General features: G+C 48.0%; 1 protein-coding gene across 1 annotated transcript in view; it reads left to right on the top strand.

The window, feature by feature from the left end:
• The window catches only part of LOC109879675 (T-lymphoma invasion and metastasis-inducing protein 1), a 129468-nt gene that overhangs the window by 70640 nt on the left and 34721 nt on the right, over positions 1 to 24107 (top strand). Inside the window, exons 11-16 of the mRNA XM_031796303.1 lie at positions 6268 to 6515; positions 9573 to 9677; positions 10425 to 10506; positions 12088 to 12174; positions 15121 to 15333; positions 15861 to 15961. Coding sequence (XP_031652163.1) covers positions 6268 to 6515; positions 9573 to 9677; positions 10425 to 10506; positions 12088 to 12174; positions 15121 to 15333; positions 15861 to 15961 — 836 coding nt within the window. The remainder of the gene's footprint in view (positions 1 to 6267; positions 6516 to 9572; positions 9678 to 10424; positions 10507 to 12087; positions 12175 to 15120; positions 15334 to 15860; positions 15962 to 24107) is intronic.

The raw sequence follows: 24107 nt of genomic DNA, 5'->3' as shown, positions 1-24107 counted from the left end.
TGGTCATCCCTACTGCCTCTGATCTGGAGGACTCACTAACAGAGACATCCCTGGTCATCCCTACTGCCTCTGATCTGGAGGACTCACTAAACAGAGAACATCCCTGGTCATCCCTACTGCCTCTGATCTGGAGGACTCACTAAACAGAGAACATCCCTGGTCATACCCTACTGCCCTCTGATCTGGAGGACTTCAACTAAACAGAGAAACATCCCTGGTCATCCCTACTTGCCTCTGATCTGGAGGACTCACTAAACAGAGAAACATCCCTGGTCATCCCTACTGCCTCTGATCTGGAGGACTCACTAACAGAGAACATCCCGGTCATCCCTACTGCTCTGATCTGGAGGACTCACTAAACAGAGAACATCCCTGGTCATCCCTAACTGCCTCTGATCTGGAGGACTCACTAAACAGAGAACATCCCTGGTCATCCCTACGTGCCTCTGATCTGGAGGACTCACTAAACAGAGAACATCCCTGGTCATCCATACTGCCTCTGATCTGGAGGACTCACTAAACAGAGAACATCCCTGGTCATCCCTACTTGCCTCTGATCTGGAGGACTCACTAAACAGAGAACATCCCTGGTCATCCCTACTGCCTCTGATCTGGAGGACTCACTAAACAGAGAACATCCCTGGTCATCCCTACTGCCTCTGATCTGGAGGACTCACTAAACAGAGAACATCCCTGGTCACCTACTGCCTCTGATCTGGAGGACTCACTAAACAGAGACATCCCTGTCATCCCTACTGCCTCTGATCTGGAGGACTCACTAAACAGAGAACATCCCTGGTCATCCCTACTGCCTCTGATCTGGAGGACTCACTAAACAGAGAACATCCCTGGTCATCCCTACTGCCTCTGATCTGGAGGACTCACTAAACAGAGAACATCCCTGGTCATCCACTACTGCCTCTGATCTGGAGGACTCACTAAACAGAGAACATCCCTGGTCATCCCTACTGGCCTCTGATCTGGAGACTCACTAAACAGAGACATCCCTGGTCATCCTACTGCCTCGATCTGAGGACTCACTAAACAGAGAACAATCCCTGGGTGCATCCCTACTGCCATCGATCTGGAAGGACTCACTAAACAGAGGAACATCCCTGGTCATCCCTACTTACCCTCTGATCTGGAGGACTCACTAAACAGAGAACATCCCTTGGTCATCCCTACTGCATCTGATCTGAGGACTCACTAAACAGAGAACATCCTGGTCATCCCTACTGCCTCTGATCTGGAGGACTCACTAAACAGAGAACATCCCTGGTCATCCCTACTGTCCTCTGGTCTGGAGGACTCACTAAACAGAGAACATCCCTGGTCATCCCTACTGCCTCTGATCTGGAGGACTCACTAAACAGAGAACATCCCTGGTCATCCCTACTGCTCTGATCTGGAGGACTCACTAAACAGAAGCATCCCTGGTCATCCCTACTGCCTCTGATCTGGAGGACTCACTAAACAGAGAACATCCCTGGTCATCCCTACTGCCTCTGATCTGGAGGACTCACTAAACAGAGAACATCCCTGGTCATCCCTACTGCCTCTGATCTGGAGGACTCACTAAACAGAGAACATCGCCTGGTCATCCCTACTGCCTCTGATCTGGAGGACTCACTAAACAGAGAACATCCCTGGTCATCCCTACTGTCTCTGATCTGGAGGACTCACTGAACAGAGAACATTCCTGGTCATCCCTACTGCCTCTGATCTGGAGGACTCACTAAACAGAGAACATCCCTGGTCTTCCCTACTGCCTCTGATCTGGAGGACTCACTAAACAAAGAACATCCTGCGTCATCCCTGACTGCCTCTGATCTGTGGACTCACTAAACAGAGAACATCCCTGGTCATCCCTACTGCCTCTGATCTGGTGGACTCACTAAACAGAGAACATCCCTGGTCATCCCTACTGCCTCTGATCTGGAGGACTCACTGAACAGAGAACATCCCTGGTCATCCCTACTGCCTATGATCTGGAGGACTCACTAAACAGAGAACATCCCTGGTCATCTCTACTGCCTGTGATCTGGAGGACTCCCTAAACAGAGAACATCCCTGGTCATCCCTACTGCCTCTGATCTGGAGGACTCACTAAACAGTAGAACATCCCTGGTCATCCCTACTGTCTCTGATCTGGAGGACTCACTGAACAGAGAACATCCCTGGTCATCCCTACTGCCTCTGATCTGGAGGAATCACTAACAGAGAACATCCCTGGGTCAGGTGCCCCTACTGCCTATGATCTGGAGGACTCACTAAACAGAGAACATCGCCTGGTCATCTCTACTGCCTCTGATCTGGAGGACTCCCTAAACAGAGGAACATCCCTGTCATCCTTACTGCCTCTGATCTGGAGGACTCACTAAACAGAGAACATCCCTGGTCATTTCTACTGCCTCTTGATCTGGAGGACTCACTAAACAGAGAACATCCCTGGTCATCCTACTGCCTCTGATCTGGAGGACTCACTAAACAGAGAACATCCCTGTCATCCCTACTGCTCTGATCTGGAGGACTCACTAACAGAGAACATCCCTGGTCATCCCTACTGTCTCTGATCTGGAGGACTCACTGAACAGAGAACATTCCTGGTTCAGTCCCTACTGCCTCTGATCTGGAGGACTCACTAAACAGAGAACATCCCTGGTCTTCCCTACTGCCTCTGATCTGGAGGACTCACTGAACAGAGAACATCCCTGGTCATCCCTACTGCCTATGATCTGGAGGACTCACTAAACAGAGAACATCCCTGGTCATCTCTACTGCCTGTGATCTGGAGGACTCCCTAAACAGAGAACATCCCTGGTCATCCCTACTGCCTCTGATCTGGAGGACTCACTAAACAGAGAACATCCCTGGTCATCCTACTGTCTCTGATCTGGAGGACTCACTGAACAGAGAACATCCCTGGTCATCCCTACTGCCTCTGATCTGGAGGAATCACTAAACAGAGAACATCCCTGGTCATCCCCTACTGCCTATGATCTGGAGGACTCACTAAACAGAGAACATCCCTGGGGTCATCTCTACTGCCTCTGATCTGGAGGACTCCCTAAAGCGAGAGACATCCCTGGTCATCCTTACTGCCTCTGATCTGGAGGACTTCACTAAACAGAGAACATCCCTGGTCATTTCTACTGCCTCTGATCTGGAGGACTCACTAAACAGAGAACATCCCTGGTCATCCCTACTGCCTCTGATCTGGAGGACTCACTGAAGCAGAGAACATCCCTGGTCATCCCTACTGTCTCTGATCTGGAGGACTCACTGAACAGAGAACATCCCTGGTCATCCCTACTGGCCTCTGATCTGGAGGAATCACTAAACAGAGAACATCCCTGGTCATCCCTACTGCCTATGATCTGGAGGACTCACTAAACAGAGAACATCCCTGGTCATCTCTACTGCCTCTGATCTGGAGGACTCCCTAAACAGAGAACATCCCTGGTCATCCTTACTGCCTCTGATCTGGGAGGACTCACTAACAGAGAACATCCCTGGTCGTCCCTACTGCCTCTGATCTGGGAGGACTCACTAAACAGAGAACATCCCTGGTCATCCCTACTGCCTTCTGATCTGGAGGACTCACTAAACAGAGAACATCCCTGTCATCCCTACTGCCTCTGATCTGGAGGACTCACTAAACAGAGAACATCCCTGGTCATCCCTACTGCCACTGATCTGGAGGACTCACTAAACAGAGAACATCCCTGGTCATCCCTACTGCCTCTGATCTGGAGGACTCACTAAACAGAGAACATCCCTGGTCATCCCTACTGCCTCTGATCTGGTCGGACTCACCAAACAGAGAACATCCCTGGTCATCCCTACTGCCTCTGATCTGGAGGACTCACTAAACAGAGAACATCCCTGGTCATCCCTACTGCCTCTGATTGGAGGACTCACTAAACAGAGGAACATCCCTGGTCATCCCTGCTGCCTCTGATCTGGTGGACTCACTAAACAGAAGAACATCCCTGGTCATCCCTACTGCCTCTGATCTGGAGGACTCACTAAACAGAGAACATCCCTGGTCATCACTTACTGCCTCTGATCTGGAGGACTCACTAAACAGAGAACATCCCTGGTCATCCCTACTGCCTCTGATCTGGATGACTCACTAAACAGAGAACATCCCTGGTCATCCCTACTGCCGCTGATCTGGAGGACTCACTAAACACAAATGCTTTGTTTGTAAATTTTGTCTGAGTGTTGGAGTGGGACCCTGGCTATCCGTAAATACATTTAAAAAATTACTAGAAAGATCTGGTTTGCTTAAAATAAGGAATTTGAAATGATTTTTACTGTTGATACTTCAGTATATTTTAAACCAAATACTTTTAGACTTTTACTCAAGTTGTATATTACTGGTGACCTTTTACTTGTGGCATTTTATATTAAAATATCTTTACCCTTTTCGCTCAAATATGACCGTTGGGTACTTTAACCCACCAACTGACAGGTAGTCATGCAAGTTCATTAACGCCCCCGAGCTGGACAAGGTACAAATCTGTTCATTCTGCCCTTGAACAAGGCAGTTAACCGCACTGTTCGCTGAGACCAGTTACCACTGTCCTAGACCAGTCTAGACCCACGTTCCTAGACCAGTTAACGTCCCACTGGTTCCTAGACCAGTTAACCACTGTTCCTAGCCGCCAGGTTAACCTACTGTTTCTAGCCCGTTAACCCACTGTTCCTAGACCAGTTTAACCCACTGTTCCTACGACCAGGGTTAACCCCACTGTTCCTAGACCAGTTAACCCACTGTTCCTAGACCAGGTCTAACCCTGTTTCCGTGGAGACAGTTAACCCACTGTTCCTAGACCAGTTAACCACTGTTCTAGACGCAGTTAAACGCCCCTGTTCCTAGGCCAGTTCAGACCCACTTGTTCCGTAGACCAGTTACGCGCACTGTTCCTAGACGGCATATAACCCACTGTTCCTAGGCCAGTTAACCCACTGTTCATCTACGACGGCAGTTAAACCCAGCTGTTGCTTAGAGCCAGTTAGACCCCTGTTCCTAGACCAGTTAACCCACTTTCCTAGACCATTAACCCACTGTTCCTAGGCCAGTTAACCCACTGTTCCTAGACCAGTTAACCCCACTGTTCCTAGACCAGTTAACCCACTGTTCCTAGACCAGTTAACCCACTGTTCCTAGACCAGTTAACCCACTGTTCCTAGACCAGTTAACCCACTGTTCCTAGACCAGTTAACCCACTGTTCCTAGGCCAGTTAACCCACTGTTCCTAGACCAGTTAACCCCACTTGTTCCTAGCACCAGTTTAACCCACTGTTCCTAGACCAGTTAACCCACTGTTCCTAGACCAGTTAACCCACTGTTCCTAGACCAGTTAACCCACTGTTCTAGACCAGTTACCCACGTTCCTAGACAGTTAACCCACTGTTCCTAGACCAGTTTAACCCACTGTTCCTAGACCAGTTAACCCACTGTTCCTAGACCAGTTAACCCACTGTTCCTAGACCAGTTAACCCACTGTTCCTAGACCAGTTAACCCACTGTTCCTAGACCAGTTAACCCACTGTTCCTAGACCAGTTAACCCACTGTTCCTAGCCAGTTAACCCACTGTTCCTAGACCAGTTAACCCCACTGTTCCTAGACCAGTTAACCCACTGTTCCTAGACCAGTTAACCACTGTTCCTAGACCAGTTAACCCACGGTTCCTAGGACCAGTTAACCCACTGTTTCCTAGACCAGTTAACCCCACTGTTCCTAGACCAGTTTAACCCATGTTCCTAGACCAGTTAACCCACTGTTCCTAGGCCAGTTAACCCCACTGTTCCTAGACCAGTTAACCCCACTGTTCCTAGGACCAGTTAACCCACTGTTCCTAGACCAGTTAACCCACTGTTCCTAGGCCAGTTAACCCACTGTTCCTAGACCAGTTAACCCCACTGTTCCTAGGCCAGTTAACCCACTGTTCTAGACCAGTTAACCCCACTGTTCCTAGGCCAGTTAACCCACTGTTCCTAGACCAGTTAACCCCACTGTTCCTAGACCAGTTAACCCACTGTTCCTAGACCCAGTGAACCCACTGTTCCTAGGCCAGTTAACCCACTGTTCCTAGACCAGTTAACCCACTGTTCTAGGCCAGTTACCCACTGTTCCTAGGCCAGTTAACCCACTGTTCCTAGACCAGTTAACCCACTGTTCCTAGACCAGTTAACCCACTGTTCCTAGGCCAGTTAACCCACAGGCCGTCATTGTAAAATAAGAATTTGTTCTTAACTGACTTGCCTGGTTAAATACCATAAAACAAATAAGCTAGGTCTAAACAATGTCTTTCTATCTCTCCAGAAGAGTCATGAGGGGAAGAGTCTTCCTCAGGTCAACTCAGACAGTCACATGACAGACAGTGATATCTGGGTGCCTGACCACCTGACCCCGTCCTGGGTGTGTCTTCCTAACGACCAGCCTGTCCTCGCCATCGTCCAGCCTGGAGAGTCTGCTCTGTACACGCTGGAGACCATCTGCAAGGTAACTAGCACCTTAACTAACCTATACCGGAGACCATCTGCAAGGTAACTAAAAACGTAACTAACCTACACCGGAGACCGTCTGCAAGGTAACTAGCAACTTAACTAACCTACACTGGAGACCGTCTGCAAGGTAACTAGCAACTTAACTAACCTACACCGGAGACCGTCTGCAAGGTAACTAGCAACTTAACTAACCTACACCAGAGACCGTCTGCAAGGTAACTAGCAACTTAACTAACCTACACTGGAGACCGTCTGCAAGGTAACTAGCAACTTAACTAACCTATACCAGAGACCATCTGCAAGGTAACTAGCGACTTAACTCACCTACACTGGAGACCGTCTGCAAGGTAACTAGCAACTTAACTAACCTACACTGGAGATCATCTGCAAGGTAACTAGTGACTTAACTAACCTTCACTGGAGACCGTCTGCAAGGTAACTAGCAACTTAACTAACCTTCACTGGAGACCGTCTGCAAGGTAACTAGCAACTTAACTAACCTACACTGGAGACCGTCTGCAAGGTAACTAGCAACTTAACTAACCTACACTGGAGACCGTCTGCAAGGTAACTAGCAACTTAACTAACCTACACTGCTACCTCACACAGGCATTATGGCTGCTACCTCACACAGGCATTATGGCTGCTACCTCACACAGGCATTATGGCTGCTACCTCACACAGGCATTATGGCTGCTACCTCACACTGAAATTAGCTCAGTAATGAGACAAGAACTGAGTCCCAAAAGGTTCTTCTCCTCTCCCCCTGTTCCCCCTCCTCTCCCCCTGTTCCCCCTCCTGTTCCCCCTCCTCTCCCCTGTTCCGCCTCCTCTCCCCCTGTTCCCCCTCCTCTCCCCCTGTTCCGCCTCCTCTCCCCCTGTTCCCCCTCCTCTCCCCCTGTTCCCCCTCCTCTCCCCCTGTTCCCCCTCCTCTCCCCCTTTCCCCCCTCCTCTCCCCCTTTTCCCCTTCCCTCTCCACCTGTTCCCCCTCCTCTCCCCCTTTTCCCCTCCCTCTCCACCTGTTCCCCCTCCTCTCCCCCTTTTCCCCCTCCTCTCCCCCTGTTCCCGCTCCTCTCCCCCTTTTCCCCCTCCTCTCCCCCTGTTCCCCTCCTCTCCCCCTTTCCCCCTCCCTCTCCACCTGTTCCCCCTCCTCTCCCCCTTTCCCCCTCCTCTCCCCCTTTCCCCCTCCTCTCCCCCTTTTCCCCCTCCTCTCCCCCTTTCCCCCCTCCTCTCCCCCTTTTCCCCCTCCTCTCCCCCTGTTCCCCTCTCCCCCTGTTCCCCCTCCCTCTCCACCTGTTCCCCTCCCTCTCCCCCTTTCCCCCCTCCTCTCCCCTTTCCCCCTCCTCTCCCCCTTTTCCCCCTCCTCTCCCCCTTTTCCCCCTCCCTCTCCACCTGTTCCCCTCCTCTCCACCTGTTCCCCCTCCCTCTCCACCTGTTCCCCTCCTCTCCCCTTTTCCCCCTCCTCTCCCCCTGTTTCCCCTCCTCTCCCCCTGTTCCCCCTCCTCTCCCCCTTTCCCCCTCCTCTCCCCTGTTCCCCCTCCTCTCCCCCTTTCCCCCCTCCTCTCCCCTTTTCCCCCTCCCTCTCCACCTGTTCCCCTCCTCTCCCCTGTTCCCTTTCCTCTCCCCCTTTCCCCCCTCCCTCTCCACCTGTTCCCCTCCTCTCCCCCTTTTCCCCCTCCTCTCCCCCTTTCCCCCCTCCTCTCCCCCTTTTCCCCCTCCCTCTCCACCTGTTCCCCCTCCTCTCCCCCTTTCCCCTCCCTCTCCACCTTTCCCCCTCCTCTCCCCCTTTCCCCCCCCTCTCCCCCTTTTCCCCCTCCCTCTCCACCTGTTCCCCCTCCTCTCCCCCTTTCCCCCTCCCTCTCCACCTTTCCCCCTCCTCTCCCCCTTTCCCCCTCCCTCTCCACCTTTCCCCCTCCTCTCCCCTTTTCCCCCTCCTCTCCACCTGTTCCCCCTCCTCTCCCCCTTTCCCCCTCCCTCTCCACCTTTCCCCCCTCCTCTCCACCTTTCCCCCCTCCTCTCCCCCTTTCCCCCTCCCTCTCCACCTTTCCCCCCTCCTCTCCCCTTTTCCCCCTCCTCTCCCCCTTTTCCCCCTCCTCTCCCCCTTTCCCCCTCTCTCCCCCTTTCCCCCCTCCTCTCCCCCTTTTCCCCCTCCCTCTCCACCTGTTCCCCTCCCTCTCCCCCTTTCCCCCTTTCCCCCTCCTCTCCCCCTTTCCCCCCTCCTCTCCCCCTGTTCCCCCTCCTCTCCCCCTTTCCCCCCTCCCTCTCCACCTGTTCCCCCTCCTCTCCCCCTTTCCCCCCTCCTCTCCCCCTTTTCCCCCTCCTCTCCCCCTTTTCCCCCTCCTCTCCCCCTTTTCCCCCTCCCTCTCCACCTGTTCCCCCTCCTCTCCCCCTTTCCCCCTCCCTCTCCACCTTCCCCCCTCCTCTCCCCCTTTTCCCCCTCCCTCTCCACCTGTTCCCCTCCCTTTCCCCCTTTCCCCCCTCCTCTCCCCCTTTTCCCCCTCCCTCTCCACCTGTTCCCCTCCTCTCCCCCTGGCTCACACAGACTTCCTCATGCAAAAAATGAGAAGTCACTCGCGTTCAAATCATTAACTGTACCGAGATTACGTCCGTCATATAAAGTTGGTTTCAAACGTTTAGCATCTTGGTATATTATAGTACTTACAGTGTATGTGTTCTGAAATTAAATGGTCACATTTTCACTCATAGGTTGTTCTTATTAAGATGGTTTAAAATGTGTACAGCTTCAACACAGTTTACAGTAAGTGTTGATCAGCTTGTTTGATGACAGACGCACTGAATTGTGAAATACTCTGATTCTTATTGTGTCCCCATTTTCCAGCTTTTAACACAGTTAACTTCCAGTCATGGATCTAATGACGTCTAGCCAATGATTACACCAATCCATGAAGTGCACAAGTGCACACTTTGGGGATAAGGGTGGAGAATTGAGATGCAGCCCTACCCTGTACCGATCCTCTTTCTCACTTCTAAACTCCACACTCTGAATCTTTACTAAACTGTGTGTGTGTGTGTTCTCTACTTAAACTCCACAGGCCCACCAGCTGGATTCCACCAAACATTACCTGCGTCTCAAGTTCCTCATGGATAACCAAGTCCAATTCTACATCCCTAAACCTGACGAGCAGCTGTGTGACTTGGTACGTTTCTCATTTCCTCATCACAGATGATCTCCTGTCACAGTCTTAGCATCCCACTGAGATGACACGCCAGCGTAATAAATAAATTAGACTCCCTCCTCGTCGTATTCCGTTCCTGCTTCTTTTTGTAACGACATTCCTGCTCCTTCTCTCTCTCCATCTCTCACCACCATCTCTCTCTCTCTCTCTCTCTCTCTCTCTCTCCTTCTCTCTTTTCATCTCTCTCTCCTCTCTCCTCTCTCTCTCCTCTCTCTCTCTCTCTCTCTCTCTCTCTCTCTCTCTCTCTCTCTCTCTCTCTCTCTCTCTCTCCTTCTTTCTCTCTCTCTCTCCATCTCACTCCATCTTTCTCCTCTCTCTCTCCATCTCTCTCCTCTCTCTTTCTCTCTCTCTCTCTCTCCTTCTTTCTCTCTCCATCTCTCCATCTCTCTCCTCTCTCTTTCTCTCTCTCTCCATCTCTCTCTCTCTCTCTATCTCTCTCCTCTCTCTTTCTCTCTCTCTCTCTCCTTCTTTCTCTCTCTCCATCTCTCCATCTCTCTCCTCTCTCTTTCTCTCTCTCTCTCTCCATCTCTCTCTTTCTCTCTCTCTCTCCTCTCTCCTCTTTCATTCTCTCTTCATCTCTCCCTGTCCTTCTCTCTCTCTCTCCTTCTCTCTCTCCTTCTTTCTCTCTTCATCTCTCCCTGTCCTTCTCTCTCTCTCTCTCTCCTTCTCTCTCTCTCTCCTTCTCTCTCTCTCTCCTTCTCTCCACAGCTTTACAAAGAGATAGAGCTGGGCTCCAAAATAACCAAAGTCATCCAGTTCGACAGGGATGAGTCCTGTATGATTGGCTACGGTAAGGATGAGTCATGTATGATTGGCTACGGTGAGGATGAGTCCTGTATGATTGGCTACGGTAAGGATGAGTCCTGTATTATTGGCTACGGTAAGGATGAGTCCTGTATGATTGGCTACGGTAAGGATGAGTCCTGTATGATTGGCTACGGTAAGGATGAGTCCTGTATGATTGGCTACTGTAAGGATGAGTCCTGTATGATTGGCTACGGTAAGGATGAGTCCTGTATGATTGGCTACGGTAAGGATGAGTCCTGTATGATTGGCTACTGTAAGGATGAGTCCTGTATGATTGGCTATGGTAAGGATGAGTCCTGTATGATTGGCTACGGTAAGGATGAGTCCTGTATGATTGGCTACGGTAAGAATGATTGGTTACGGTAAGGATGAGTCCTGTATGATTGGTTAGGCACCCTATTCCCTATATAGTGACCTACTTTAGACCAGGGCCCTATAGAACCCTATTCCCTATATAGTGCACTACTTTAGACCAGAGACCTTTGGCACCTGGCTAAAAGGAGTACACTTCACTATAAAGACAATGGGGTGGCATTTGGGATGCAGTCAATGTCATTTATGTCCACATGCACAGATCATTTGACATGCTTAGAATGCAATTCTGAAGAACCCTATTCCCTATATAGTGCACTACTATGGCACCCTATTCCCTATATAGTGCACTACTATGGCACCCTATTCCCTATATAGTGCACTACTATGGCACCCTATTCCCTATATAGTGTACCACTATGGCACCCTATTCCCTATATAGTGTACCACTATGGCACCCTATTCCCTATATAGTGCACTACTATGGCACCCTATTCCCTATATAGTGCACTACTATGGCATCCTATTCCCTATATAGTGCACTACTATGGCATCCTATTCCCTATATAGTGCACTACTATGGCACCCTATTCCCTATATAGTGTACCACTATGGCACCCTATTCCCTATATAGTGCACTACTATGGCACCCTATTCTCTATATAGTGCATTACTATGGGCCCTGGTCTAAAGTGGTGCACTACAATTCTGAAGCGCCTCCCCTTTTTAATTCCGATCATGTTGTAGTATACAGAGTGAATATTTCAACTCGCGGTTGTGATGTATCCTGTTATTGACTTCCAGTCACATCTCAGACTTCCTGTCTTTCTTAGACCAATCCCTGTCAGGGCAGAGAAAATAAATCCCAGGTGATTTAGTGATGTGCTTTCAATTAATGAAGTGTTTCTCTCTCATCTCACTCACTCACTCACTCACTCACTCACTCACTCACTCACTCACTCACTCACTCACTCACTCACTCACTCACTCACTCACTCACTCACTCACTCACTCACTCACTCACTCACTCACTCACTCACTCACTCACTCACTCACTCACTCACTCACTCACTCACTCACTCACTCACTCACTCACTCACTCACTCACTCACTCACTCACTCACTCTCTCCCTCCCTCCCTCCCTCCCTTTCTCTCTGTCCCCCTCTCCCTCTCTCCCTCCCTTTCTCTCTGTCCCTCTCTCCCTCCCTTTCTCTCTGTCCCTCTCTCTCTCTCTCCTCTCCTCTCCTCCAGGGTTTTCCATCTCAGTGGTAGAGGAGGATTTGGTGCAGCAGCTCTACATAACCGATGTAAAGGCGGGAGGATTGGCCTTCGCTAGAGGTTCATTACAAATCACAACTTAAATTAGTTTCCATATCCATTTATCTGTATCTGAGTATATAACAGAACAGACAGGGCAGGGAAAGGGAAGATATGATTAGTTTCATGCCAGACAGAGAGGAGAGGGACGATATGATTAGTTTCATGCCAGACAGAGAGGAGAGGGAAGATATGATTAGTTTCATGCCAGACAGAGGAGAGTGAAGATATGATTAGTTTCATGCCAGACAGAGAGGAGAGGGAAGATATGATTAGTTTCATGCCAGACAGAGAGGAGAGGGACGATATGATTAGTTTCATGCCAGACAGAGGAGAGGGAAGATATGATTAGTTGCATGCCAGACAGAGAAGAGAGGGACGATATGATTAGTTGCATGCCAGACAGAGAGGAGAGGGACGATATGATTAGTTGCATGCCAGACAGAGAGGAGAGGGACGATATGATTAGTTGCATGCCAGACAGAGGGCAGGGAAAGGGAAGATATGATTAGTTTCATGCCAGACAGAGAGGAGAGGGAAGATATGATTAGTTTCATGCCAGACAGAGAGGAGAGGGACGATATGATTAGTTTCATGCCAGACAGAGAGGAGAGGGAAGATATGATTAGTTTCATGCCAGACAGAGAGGAGAGGGACGATATGATTAGTTTCATGCCAGACAGAGAGGAGAGGGACGATATGATTAGTTTCATGCCAGACAGAGGAGAGGGAAGATATGATTAGTTGCATGCCAGACAGAGAGGAGAGGGACGATATGATTAGTTGCATGCCAGACAGAGAGGAGAGGGACGATATGAATACTTTCATGCCAGACAGAGAGGGCAGGGAGAGGGAAGATATCATATTATTCGTTTCATCAGCCATCGCTATGCAATCTCCACTGAAAAGGCTATACAATCATATAATTACTGCAGTTGATGAGACATTCCAAACTGTCTGTGTGTGTGTGAGGGGGGATGCTCTCTCCAGTGTTAATGTTGAGGTCAATATGGGGGTGGTGAAGCATTTTTGTAATTTTTTAGCAATGAATGGATATTAATGGCTCATTTGATAATTGTGCAAAAATGGACTAAAGAAAACAGTTATCCAACAGCCTCTAGTCTTCTGATTAGCATAACGATCCTCACGACTGGCATGGTTGAATATGACAACGCACTGAGAAGTGTTGTGATGGACATTTTTTTAAATGTTTATCATGTGAAGAAAGACAGCCCTGAAAATGTTCATCTTGTCTTCGTGTGGTAAAATAATCATCGGTTCATCAAATCAAATCTGTTGGTAAAGGTATGAGAGTGGGGGGGGGTATGGGTGTGGGGGGGGTATGGGTGTGTGTGTGGGGGGGGGGGGGGGGGGGGGTTGGTTGTGGGGGGAGGTGTGGGGGGGGGTATGGGTGTGGGGGGGGGGTATGGGTGTGGGGGGGGTATGGGTGTGTGTGGGGGGGGTTTGGTTGTGGGGGGGTATGGGTGTTGGGGGGGGGGTATGGGTGTGTGTGTGGGGGGGGGGGGGGGGGACGACATAACGACCTCCTTAGAACCATTTGGCAGAACGCCCAGAATATGTTCTATAAATTAAGCCTGTTGATAATAAAGAATGAATCCATTTAATATTGACTTCGAGTGTCCCTGTGTAGAATTTCCATAACAGTGTCTTTGTCCCAAATGGTTTCCTATTAGCTACAGGTACCAGTCAACAGTTTGGACACGCCTTCTCATTCAAGGGTTTTTTTCTTTTTTTTCTTCTCATTTCTACATTGTAGAATAATAGTGAAGACGTCACAACTATGAAATAACACATATGGAATCATGCAGTAACCCCCCCAAAAAGTGTTAAACAAATCAAAATATATTTGAGATTCTTCAAAGTAGCCACCCTTTGCCTTGATGACAGCTTTGCACATTCTTGGCATTCTCTCAACCAGCTTCACCTGGAATGCTTTTCCAAAAGTCTTGAAGGGGTTCCCACATATGCTGAGCACTTTTTTGGCTGCTTTTCCTTCACTCTGCGGTCCAACTCATTCCAAACCATCTCAATTGGGTTGAGGTTGGGTGATTGTGGATGCCAGGCCATCTGATGCAGCACTCCATCACTCTCCTTCTTGGTCAAATAGACCTTACACAGCCTGGAGGTGTGTTGGGTCATTGTCCTGTTGAAAAACAAATGATAATCCCAATAAGAGCAAACTAAAGGAGATGGCGTATCGCTGCAGAATGCTGTGGTGTGCCTTGAATTCTAAATAAATCACTGACTGTATCACCAGCAAAGCACCATCACACCTCTTCCTCCATGCTTCACGGTGGGAACCACACATTCGGAGATCATCCAATGACCTACTCTCCATCTCACAAAGCCACAGTGGTTGGAACCAAAAATCTCAAATTTGGACTCATCAGACCAAAGGACAGATTTCCACCAGTCTAATGTCCATTGCTCGTGTTTCTTGGCCCAAGCAAGTCTCTTCTTCTTATTGGTGTCCTTTAGTAGTGGTTTCATTGCAGCAATTCGACCATGAAGGCCTGATTCACACAGTCTCCTCTGAACAATTGATGTTGAGATGTGTCTGTAACTTGAACTCTGTGAAGCATTTATTTGTGCTGCAATTTCTGAGGCTGGTAACTCTAATGAACTTATCCTCTGCAGCAGAGGTACCTCTGGGTCTTCCTTTCCTGTGACGGTCCTCTTGAAGAAACTTAATTCTTAAAAAGAGAGAGAGATATTTTAGTCTGGGTTTCTGTATAGCACTTTGTGAAAACTGCTGATGTAAAAAAAAAAGAATGCCTTCATAAAATAAATTTTATTGATTCAGAAAAAAATAGTCCAACATCCAGCCATTCTGCCGTTTTCAGCTGTGCTGTGCTTATTATATTTATTTTTGTTCAGCTTGTACAATACATCTCAGATGAGCACGAGTGAGCACACACACACTAATATACCGTCTTGGCTCTTCAGGTCTGAATGCGGGCGATGAGATCTTGCAGCTGAATGGGAAAGACTCATGCAGATTGAAGTTCGGGGACATGAAGGGGGCGTTTTCCCAGGCCTCTCTGTCCCTGACCGTCAACACTCTGCCCTCCACGGACCGACGACAGATCTGTTATCTGCCCCCCCGACGCTCTGACGCACAGGAAGTCCTCCACACAGACATCTTCTCTGTGAACCAGGGTGAGTTACAGTAGACCTCTATACTGACATGAACCAGGGTGAGTTACAGTAGACCTCTATACTGACGTGAACCAGGGTGAGTTACAGTAGTCCTCTATACTGACGTGAACCAGGGTGAGTTACAGTAGACCTCTATACTGACGTGAACCAGGGTGAGTTACAGTAGTCCTCTATACTGACCTGTTAGGGAACATTTGGGAACCTGGTAATATTGATATGCTAGCAGGACAGCTGCTCACCATGGTCTGTCTATGCTGTTGATGTTTGTGTTGTTGATGTTTGTGTTGTTGATGTTTGTGTTGTTGATGTTTGTGTTGTTGATGTTTGTGTTGATTTTTTGTTGTTTATTGTTGATGTTTGTGTTGTTTATTGTTGATGTTTGTATTTGTTTATTGTTGATGTTTGTGTTGTTTATTGTTGATGTTTGTATTTGTTTGTTTGTATTGTTGTTGATGTTTGCATTGTTGTTAATGTTTGTATTGTTTGTTTGTATTGTTGATGTGGTGTTTATATACTTCATGTTCCAGAGGAGATTCTGGATGACGGGGTTGGCCTGATGCTGGATAGTTCTGGAGACAGCCTGGACGACGACTCTGAGATCTTCAGCGAGGCAGACCAATGCAGAAAGGTAAAGGTTCTCTTCTCCTTCCTATTTCACCTCTATTCAAGCAGGGACGTCCCATTGAGACCCAACGTCTCTTTTCCGAGGGAGCCCTGCGTCACCACAATGCAGCAAATACAAAGTGCATAATAATGAACCAGTGATACAAATGACAACAAACATTGATGTGATTATGTTGACAGTGTGGATCACCAGTGGTTCGTCTCTGTGCTTCACTGAACATTGTGCTGTACTGTCTGTAATCTAGAGATGTCCCCTCTCTGCATCGTATTCTGCACCGTCTGTAATCTAGAGGCGTCCCCTCTCTGCACCGTCTGTAATCAGGCGACGTCCCCTCTCTGCACCGTCTGGAATCAGGCGACGTCCCCTCTCTGCACCGTCTGTAATCTAGAGACGTCCCCTCTCTGCACCGTCTGTAATCTAGAGACGTCCCCTCTCTGCACCGTCTGTAATCTGGCGACGTCCCCTCTCTGCACCGTCTGTAATGTAGAGACGTCCCCTCTCTGCACCGTCTGTAATCAGACGACGTCCCCTCTCTGCACCGTCTGGAATCAGGCGACGTCCCCTCTCTGCACCGTCTGTAATCTAGAGACGTCCCCTCTCTGCACCGTCTGTAATCTGGCGACGTCCCCTCTCTGCACCGTCTGTAATCTGGCGACGTCCCCTCTCTGCAGCGTCTGTAATCTGGCGACGTCCCCTCTCTGCACCGTCTGTAATCTAGAGACGTCCCCTCTCTGCACCGTCTGTAATCTGGCGACGTCCCCTCTCTGCAGCGTCTGTAATCTGGCGACGTCCCCTCTCTGCACCGTCTGTAATCTGGCGACGTCCCCTCTCTGCACCATATTCTGCACCGTCTGTAATCTGGCGACGTCCCCTCTCTGCACCGTCTGTAATCTGGCGACGTCCCCTCTCTGCACCGTCTGTAATCTGGCGACGTCCCCCCTCTGCACCGTCTGTAATCTGGCGTCGTCCCCTCTCTGCACCGTCTGTAATGTAGAGACGTCCCCTCTGGACCGTCTGTAATCAGGCGGCGTCCCCTCTCTGCACCGTCTTTAATCTGGCGACGTCCCCTCTCTGCACCGTCTGTAATCTGGCGACGTCCCCTCTCTGCACCGTCTGTAATCTGGCGACGTCCCCTCTCTGCACCGTCTGTAATCTGGCGACGTCCCCTCTCTGCACCGTCTGTAATCTGGCGACGTCCCCTCTCTGCACCGTCTGTAATCTAGAGACGTCCCCTCTCTGCACCGTCTGTAATCTAGAGACGTCCCCTCTCTGCACCGTCTGTAATCTGGCGACGTCCCCTCTCTGCACCGTCTGTAATCTGGCGACGTCCCCTCTCTGCACCATATTCTGCACCGTCTGTAATCTGGCGACGTCCCCCCTCTGCACCGTCTGTAATCTGGCGTCGTCCCCTCTCTGCACCGTCTGTAATGTAGAGACGTCCCCTCTGGACCGTCTGTAATCAGGCGGCGTCCCCTCTCTGCACCGTCTGTAATCTAGAGACGTCCCCTCTCTGCACCGTCTGTAATCTGATGACGTCCCCTCTCTGCACCGTCTGTAATCTGGTGACGTCCCCTCTCTGCACCGTCTGTAATCTGGCGACGTCCCCTCTCTGCACCGTCTGGAATCAGGCGACGTCCCCTCTCTGCACCGTCTGGAATCAGGCGACGTCCCCTCTCTGCACCATATTCTGCACCATCTGCCACCAACTCATTGACTCTTGGCTGGAGAATAAAGTGATACAGACATACAGTTTCTTCTTACCCCTCCTCCTAATGTGCATGATTTGGACTCGTCCGTGACCCAATTTTTCCTTTTACATAGGATGCAGAAAATCCTTACAGACAATTTGGGGGAGGGGGGGGGGGGTGTATTTTCAAAGCTTTGAAAATGATTAGATCTTCGTCATCACGTCTAGTTACTTTAGCTGTTCAACAGCTTGTTGATATGTCAGCTTTGGCTACATAGTTGGATGAAAACCTCGGTGGACCAGGAATGGAGGGATGGGATTTGTTTTGGGGGGGGGAAGAGCAGAGGGAGAGAGAGAGTGATGGGTGCCCCCTTTTGATTAGTCTTTATTCTAAATGCTTGATTATAAATTATGAATGGTGATTTAGATTGTTTAACGGGGGGCAGTGTTTGTTATAAATTCAGTAGAATAACTTCCTAATAAATGGACAGACAATGCAAACAGACTAAATAAGCTAGTCAGGGTGAACTAACAAAGCCTGCATGTCATAGAATAAGAGTGATGTGTTCCAAATGACACCCGATTCCTGACGTAGTGCACTGGGCTCTGGTCCAAAAGTAGTGGGCCATGTAGGGAATAGGGTGCCATTTGGAACTTTTTCCCAGGAGGTTGCTGATAGCATTGTAGCTGCATAGAATAAAATGGCAGGGTCAGTTTACACAGAAACATATGGGTGCAGGCTAGGCTAGGATAATTAGAATGCAACAGCTGTGGTATGTAGCTACATTTGAGGTGGTTTTCAGTCAGAGTGTACTTCAAGCTTGGTTTCATGGGCTGACGTTTATATTACATCTCCACCTGAACGTCTAGTGTCTGACACCTGCTGTAGTTCATACTTCCTCTCATTAGTCAATATTTTCACTGCAGTTCTTCTGTCTTTTCTCTCTCTCTCTCTCGCTCCCCCCCCCACCCCCTCCGAAGGTAGTGCACTACATAGGGAATAGGGTTCTATTTGTCACTTAGACAACCCTGGCCTCACTGCAAGACAACCAGTGTCATCCTGTTGACCTCAGAGCAGCCTTCTAAAAAATAAAATAAAAAACTGCCCCCTGATTAGCTCTCTGAAGCCATGTGGAGAAATGATTGCCCCTGATTAGCTCTCTGAAGCCATGTGGAGAAATGATTGCCCCCTGATTAGCTCTCTGAAGCCATGTGGAGAAATGATTGCCCCTGATTAGCTCTCTGAAGCCATGTGGAGAAATGATTGCCCCCTGATTAGCTCTCTGAAGCCATGTGGAGAAATGATTGCCCCCTGATTAGCTCTCTGAAGCCATGTGGAGAAATGATTGCCCCCTGATTAGCTCTCTGAAGCCATGTGGAGAAATGATTGCCCCCTGATTTAGCTCTCTGAAGCCATGTGGAGAAATGATTGCCCCCTGATTTAGCTCTCTGAAGCCATGTGGAGAAATGATTGCCCCCTGATTAGCTCTCTGAAGCCATGTGGAGAAATGATTGCCCCCTGATTAGCTCTCTGAAGCCATGTGGAGAAATGATTGCCCCCTGATTTAGCTCTCTGAAGCCATATGAAGAAATGATTGCCCCCTGATTTAGCTCTCTGAAGCCATGTGGAGAAATGATTGCCCCTGATTAGCTCTCTGAAGCCATGTGGAGAAATGATTGCCCCCTGATTTAGCTCTCTGAAGCCATGTGAAGAAATGATTGCCCCCTGATTTAGCTCTCTGAAGCCATGTGGAGAAATGATTGCCCCCTGATTTAGCTCTCTGAAGCCATGTGGAGAAATGATTGCCCCCTGATTTAGCTCTCTGAAGCCATGTGGAGAAATGATTGCACCTGATTGAGCTCTCTGAAGCCATGTGAAGAAATGATTGCCCCCTGATTTAGCTCTCTGAAGCCATGTGGAGAAATGATTGCCCCTGATTAGCTCTCTGAAGCCATGTGGAGAAATGATTGCCCCCTGATTTAGCTCTCTGAAGCCATGTGGAGAAATGATTGCCCCCTGATTTAGCTCTCTGAAGCCATGTGGAGAAATGATTGCCCCCTGATTTAGCTCTCTGAAGCCATGTGGAGAAATGATTGCCCCCTGATTTAGCTCTCTGAAGCCATGTGGAGAAATGATTGCCCCCTGATTTAGCTCTCTGAAGCCATGTGGAGAAATGATTGCCCCCTGATTTAGCTCTCTGAAGCCATGTGGAGAAATGATTGCCCCCTGATTTAGCTCTCTGAAGCCATGCGGAGAAATGATTGCCCCCTGATTAGCTCTCTGAAGCCATATGAAGAAATGATTGCCCCCTGATTAGCTCTCTGAAGCCATGTGGAGAAATGATTGCCCCTGATTGAGCTCTCTGAAGCCATGTGGAGAAATGATTGAATAAGAATTTGTTCTTAACTGACTTGCCTGGTTAAATAAAGGTCAAATAAAATAAAAAATGTACACAACACAATCCGCCTCTTGTCATGAGCCGTCCGGGCCGTTACTGAGAACCACGTACCAGATTTTTTTTAACAAGGTGGTTAGCAATTGATTTTTAATAGTATTTATTGCGCCTACCTAGCTTAAATTCTAGACGTCGGATTACAACGAGACTGTATCGTCCATAAAGTGACCTTTATGGACTTTAAAAAATGCAGGATTGACTAAGTTTGTAGCATCGGTTTATATTAAATGTATCATTTATTGCTCTCGCGTGTACACATTTCAGTCAACAATATGCTAACGTTTTTGTAGCATTTCTGACAATAATATATATTTTTAGCTGAAGCTCTGAGTTCTGGTTGCACCGTGCTGCCAGTCATGAGAAGTGTGTGGAACAAACCTCGACTACTGTATTTAGCTAGCTATATGGTGGTGTTCAAGCTGAGGTTAATCAATAAATACAAACCTAGACTACTGTATTTAGCTAGCTATATGGTGGTGTTCAAGCTGAGGTTAATCAATAAATACAAACCTAGACTACTGTATTTAGCTAGCTATATGCTGGTGTTCAAGCTGAGGTTAATCAATAAATACAAACCTAGACTACTGTATTTAGCTAGCTATATGGTGGTGTTCAAGCTGAGGTTAATCAATAAATACAAACCTAGACTACTGTATTTAGCTAGCTTTATGGTGGTGTTCAAGCTGAGGTTAATCAATAAATGCAAACAGACATTTTGATTTGCTAGGTTATATAGCTAATGTTAGCTTGTACAAAGTCCAGCAACTAGCCTCTGCTAGCAGCTAGCTAAATATCAACTGAAAAATATTTTGCTAACGGAACAGGCAAATAAAAGGTAGCTAGCCAATTAATGTGGTTTTGATTAGCTAGTTAGTTATCCAACAAGTGAGGAAAGATGGCTAGCTATATTTTTACCAAGTAAGGTTTTTCACGTAAGGCTGAAGTCGTCATGTGTAAACTGCTGATCTAGACACTTGCGTGTAGACAGAGTACATACAAAATGTCCACAAATAAACATCCAAGGCTGCTATGATAGCCAATTCATTTTAGCTAGTTAAGTAACCTTAGCCATTGTAAGATTGTAACGTTAGCTAACGTGTATGGCCAGTTCATGCACCACAATAGATTATACAAAACATAACTAGTATGTTAAGTTTAAACCACCATATTTTTTGGAAACTGCCATGCTACTCATGTTGTCTTCTTCTTCTTCTTCTTCTTCTTCTTCGTTGCACTGACCAAGCAGTAATATGAGGTAGTCAGATTTCAGACAGGACAAACACCTACAATTAGCTACACTACATTTCATTGAAGAACAACCAAGACCACACAAACCCATAGCCAAGAAAACAAATTGTTTTGTTTAAAGAAACAGTAAGCTAGTTATGAACCGCGTATAGTAAAATGGTTGAACCCCAAACGCACATGTCAAACAGTACCCCAGTTGTGCATGTTAGCATCAACTTATCAGAGTCGACCGAATATTCCAGTTCTGGAGTAAGCTTTTTCGTCTGCTGTGTTGTCATTTTGTTATAATTCAAAATTGTGCTGACTGTTCAACACAGTGTCAAGTTACTTTTTCTGAAGTTGCCTTGAAGTTGCCTTGAAGTTGCCATGAAGTTGCCTTGAAGTTGCCATGAAGTTGCCATGAAGTTGCCTTGAAGTTGCCATGAAGTTGCCTTGAAGTTGCCTTGAAGTTGCCATGAAGTTGCCATGAAGTTGCCTTGAAGTTGCCTTGAAGTTGCCTTGAAGTTGCCTTGAAGTTGCCATGAAGTTGCCATGAAGTTGCCATGAAGTTGCCATGACGTTGCCTTGAAGTTGCCTTGAAGTTGCCATGAAGTTGCCATGAAGTTGCCTTGCAAACGTAAAAAGTATTCGGTGCATCAGGCTGGGTAAAACAACGCTACATGACATTACATGTGCCAGCCTGGTCTCCTAGATTGGAAGTAACATAGTAAACATAAAGAATTCGAAAACAAATCCAATTTTGATAAACTCCCATATCTACTGGGTGAAATACCACAGTGTTCCATCACAGCAGCAAGATTTGTGACCTGTTGCCACGAGAAAAGATCAACCAGTGAAGAACAAACACCATTGTAAATATAAACCCATATTTATGCTTATTTATTTTCCCTTTTGTACTTTAACCATTTGTACATTGTTACAACACTGTGAATATACATAATATGACATTTTATTGTTTTGGAACTTCTGTGAGTGTAATGTCTACTGTTCATTTTTGTTTATTTCACTTTTGTATATTATCTACCTCACTTGCTTTTGCAATGTTAACATATGTTTCCCATGCTAATAAAGCCCTTTGGGGTGGAGAGAGAGAGGGAGGAGAGAGAGAGAGAGGGAGAGAGAGAGAGCTCTCCTTTATATTGGACTCTTCCCTTCTTCCGCTGACTGAGGCTTTGACTGACCGACGGTCCTCTCCTCCGCTCTGGAATCTTCTTTCTTTCCGTCTGTCTGACTGTGCTCTCCTCCTCTCCGTCTCTCCATCTGTCTGTCGTCTTTTCTGTCCGCCAGCCTCCCATGTCTGCCCTGAAGAGGAGCAAGCGCTCCTCAGAGTCCATCTCTGACATGCTGCATCTGGTGAGCCTGCTCTCTAAAATACATCTACTTCCTCTTTACTTAACTAAAGATGTTTCTTCAGTGTTTGTCGTGTCTTTGTTCTTTTTATTGGTTCATACCATCAACTGTGATTTTCTTGTTGGTTGGACTATGCCGTATTTTACGCTGTGTGAGACTGTTGTCTCTAACTTAAGGCTACCTGATGTGGTGAGGGTGTGTGATTCCTGATGCTTTTAATCGCTGTGATTCACACCTTAGCTGCTTCCCAAATGGCACCCTATCCACTATATAGTGCACTATGGGTCCTGGTCTAAAGTAGTGCACTATAGCGGGAATAGGGCGCCATTTTGGGATGCACATACTTCTCTAGGCTGCTTGGGTACATTACAGGAAGCTGTGAGTCAGCGCTGTCAGCTAGCAAAGCTCTCCAATCTGTCACCACAGTCCCTAAGCACTGTCAGCTAGCGAAGCTCTCCAATCTGTCATACAGTCATTCTGTGAGCTGAAACTGTGACTCCTCCGCACTGTCAGCTAGCAAAGCTCTCCAATCTGTCATAGTCATTCTGTGAGCTTTTTTGTTATACACATCTTTTTTTATACAACTTTATTTATAAAAAATAAAAATTACCCCCCTTTTTCTCCCCAATTTCGTGGTATCCAATTGTTAGTAGTGACTATCTTGTCTCATCGCTACAACTCGCGTACAGGCTCGGGAGAGACTAAGGTCGAGAGCCATGCATCCTCCGAAACACAACCCAACTAAGCCGCACTGCTTCTTAACATGGCGCGCCTCCAACCCGGAAGCCAGCCGCACCGATGTGTCGGAGGAAACACTGTGCACCTAGCGACCTGGTCAGCGTGCACTGCGCCCGGCCCACCACAGGAGTTGCTAGTGTGCGATGAGACAAAGATATCCCTACTGGCCAAACCCTCCCTAACCCAGACGATGCTAGGCCAATTGTGTGTCACCCCACGAACTTCCCGGTCGCGGCCGGCTGCGACAGAGCCTGGGCTCAAACCCAGAGTCTCTGGTGGCACAGCTAGCACTGCAATGTAGTGCCTTTGACCACTGTGCCACCCGGGAGGCCTATATGATTTTATTTGACCTTTTATCAGCAATACAAACATCCATGTACAAGCATCACACAAACATCCACATCACCCATGCCCAGACCTACTTGAATGAATGATTAGTCCCAATTCTTTTAGTTTTTGCAATGTTTAGGACTAACTTATTCCTTGCCACCCATTCTGAAACTAACTGCAGCTCTTTGTTACGTGTTGCAGTCATTTCAGTCGCTGTAGTAGCTGACGTGTATAGTGTTGAGTCATCCGCATACATAGACACACTCTGGCTTTACTCAAGATCGGTGGCATGTCATTAGTTAAGATTGAAAAAACGTCAATGTGACGTCACTCCTAATCA

The sequence above is a fragment of the Oncorhynchus kisutch genome, linkage group LG18 (assembly GCF_002021735.2).
Source record: "Oncorhynchus kisutch isolate 150728-3 linkage group LG18, Okis_V2, whole genome shotgun sequence".
NCBI classification, from domain to species: Eukaryota; Metazoa; Chordata; class Actinopteri; order Salmoniformes; family Salmonidae; genus Oncorhynchus; species Oncorhynchus kisutch.
The sequence above is the reverse complement of the archived record's forward strand: the minus strand, read 5'-3'. Positions and strand labels throughout refer to the sequence as shown.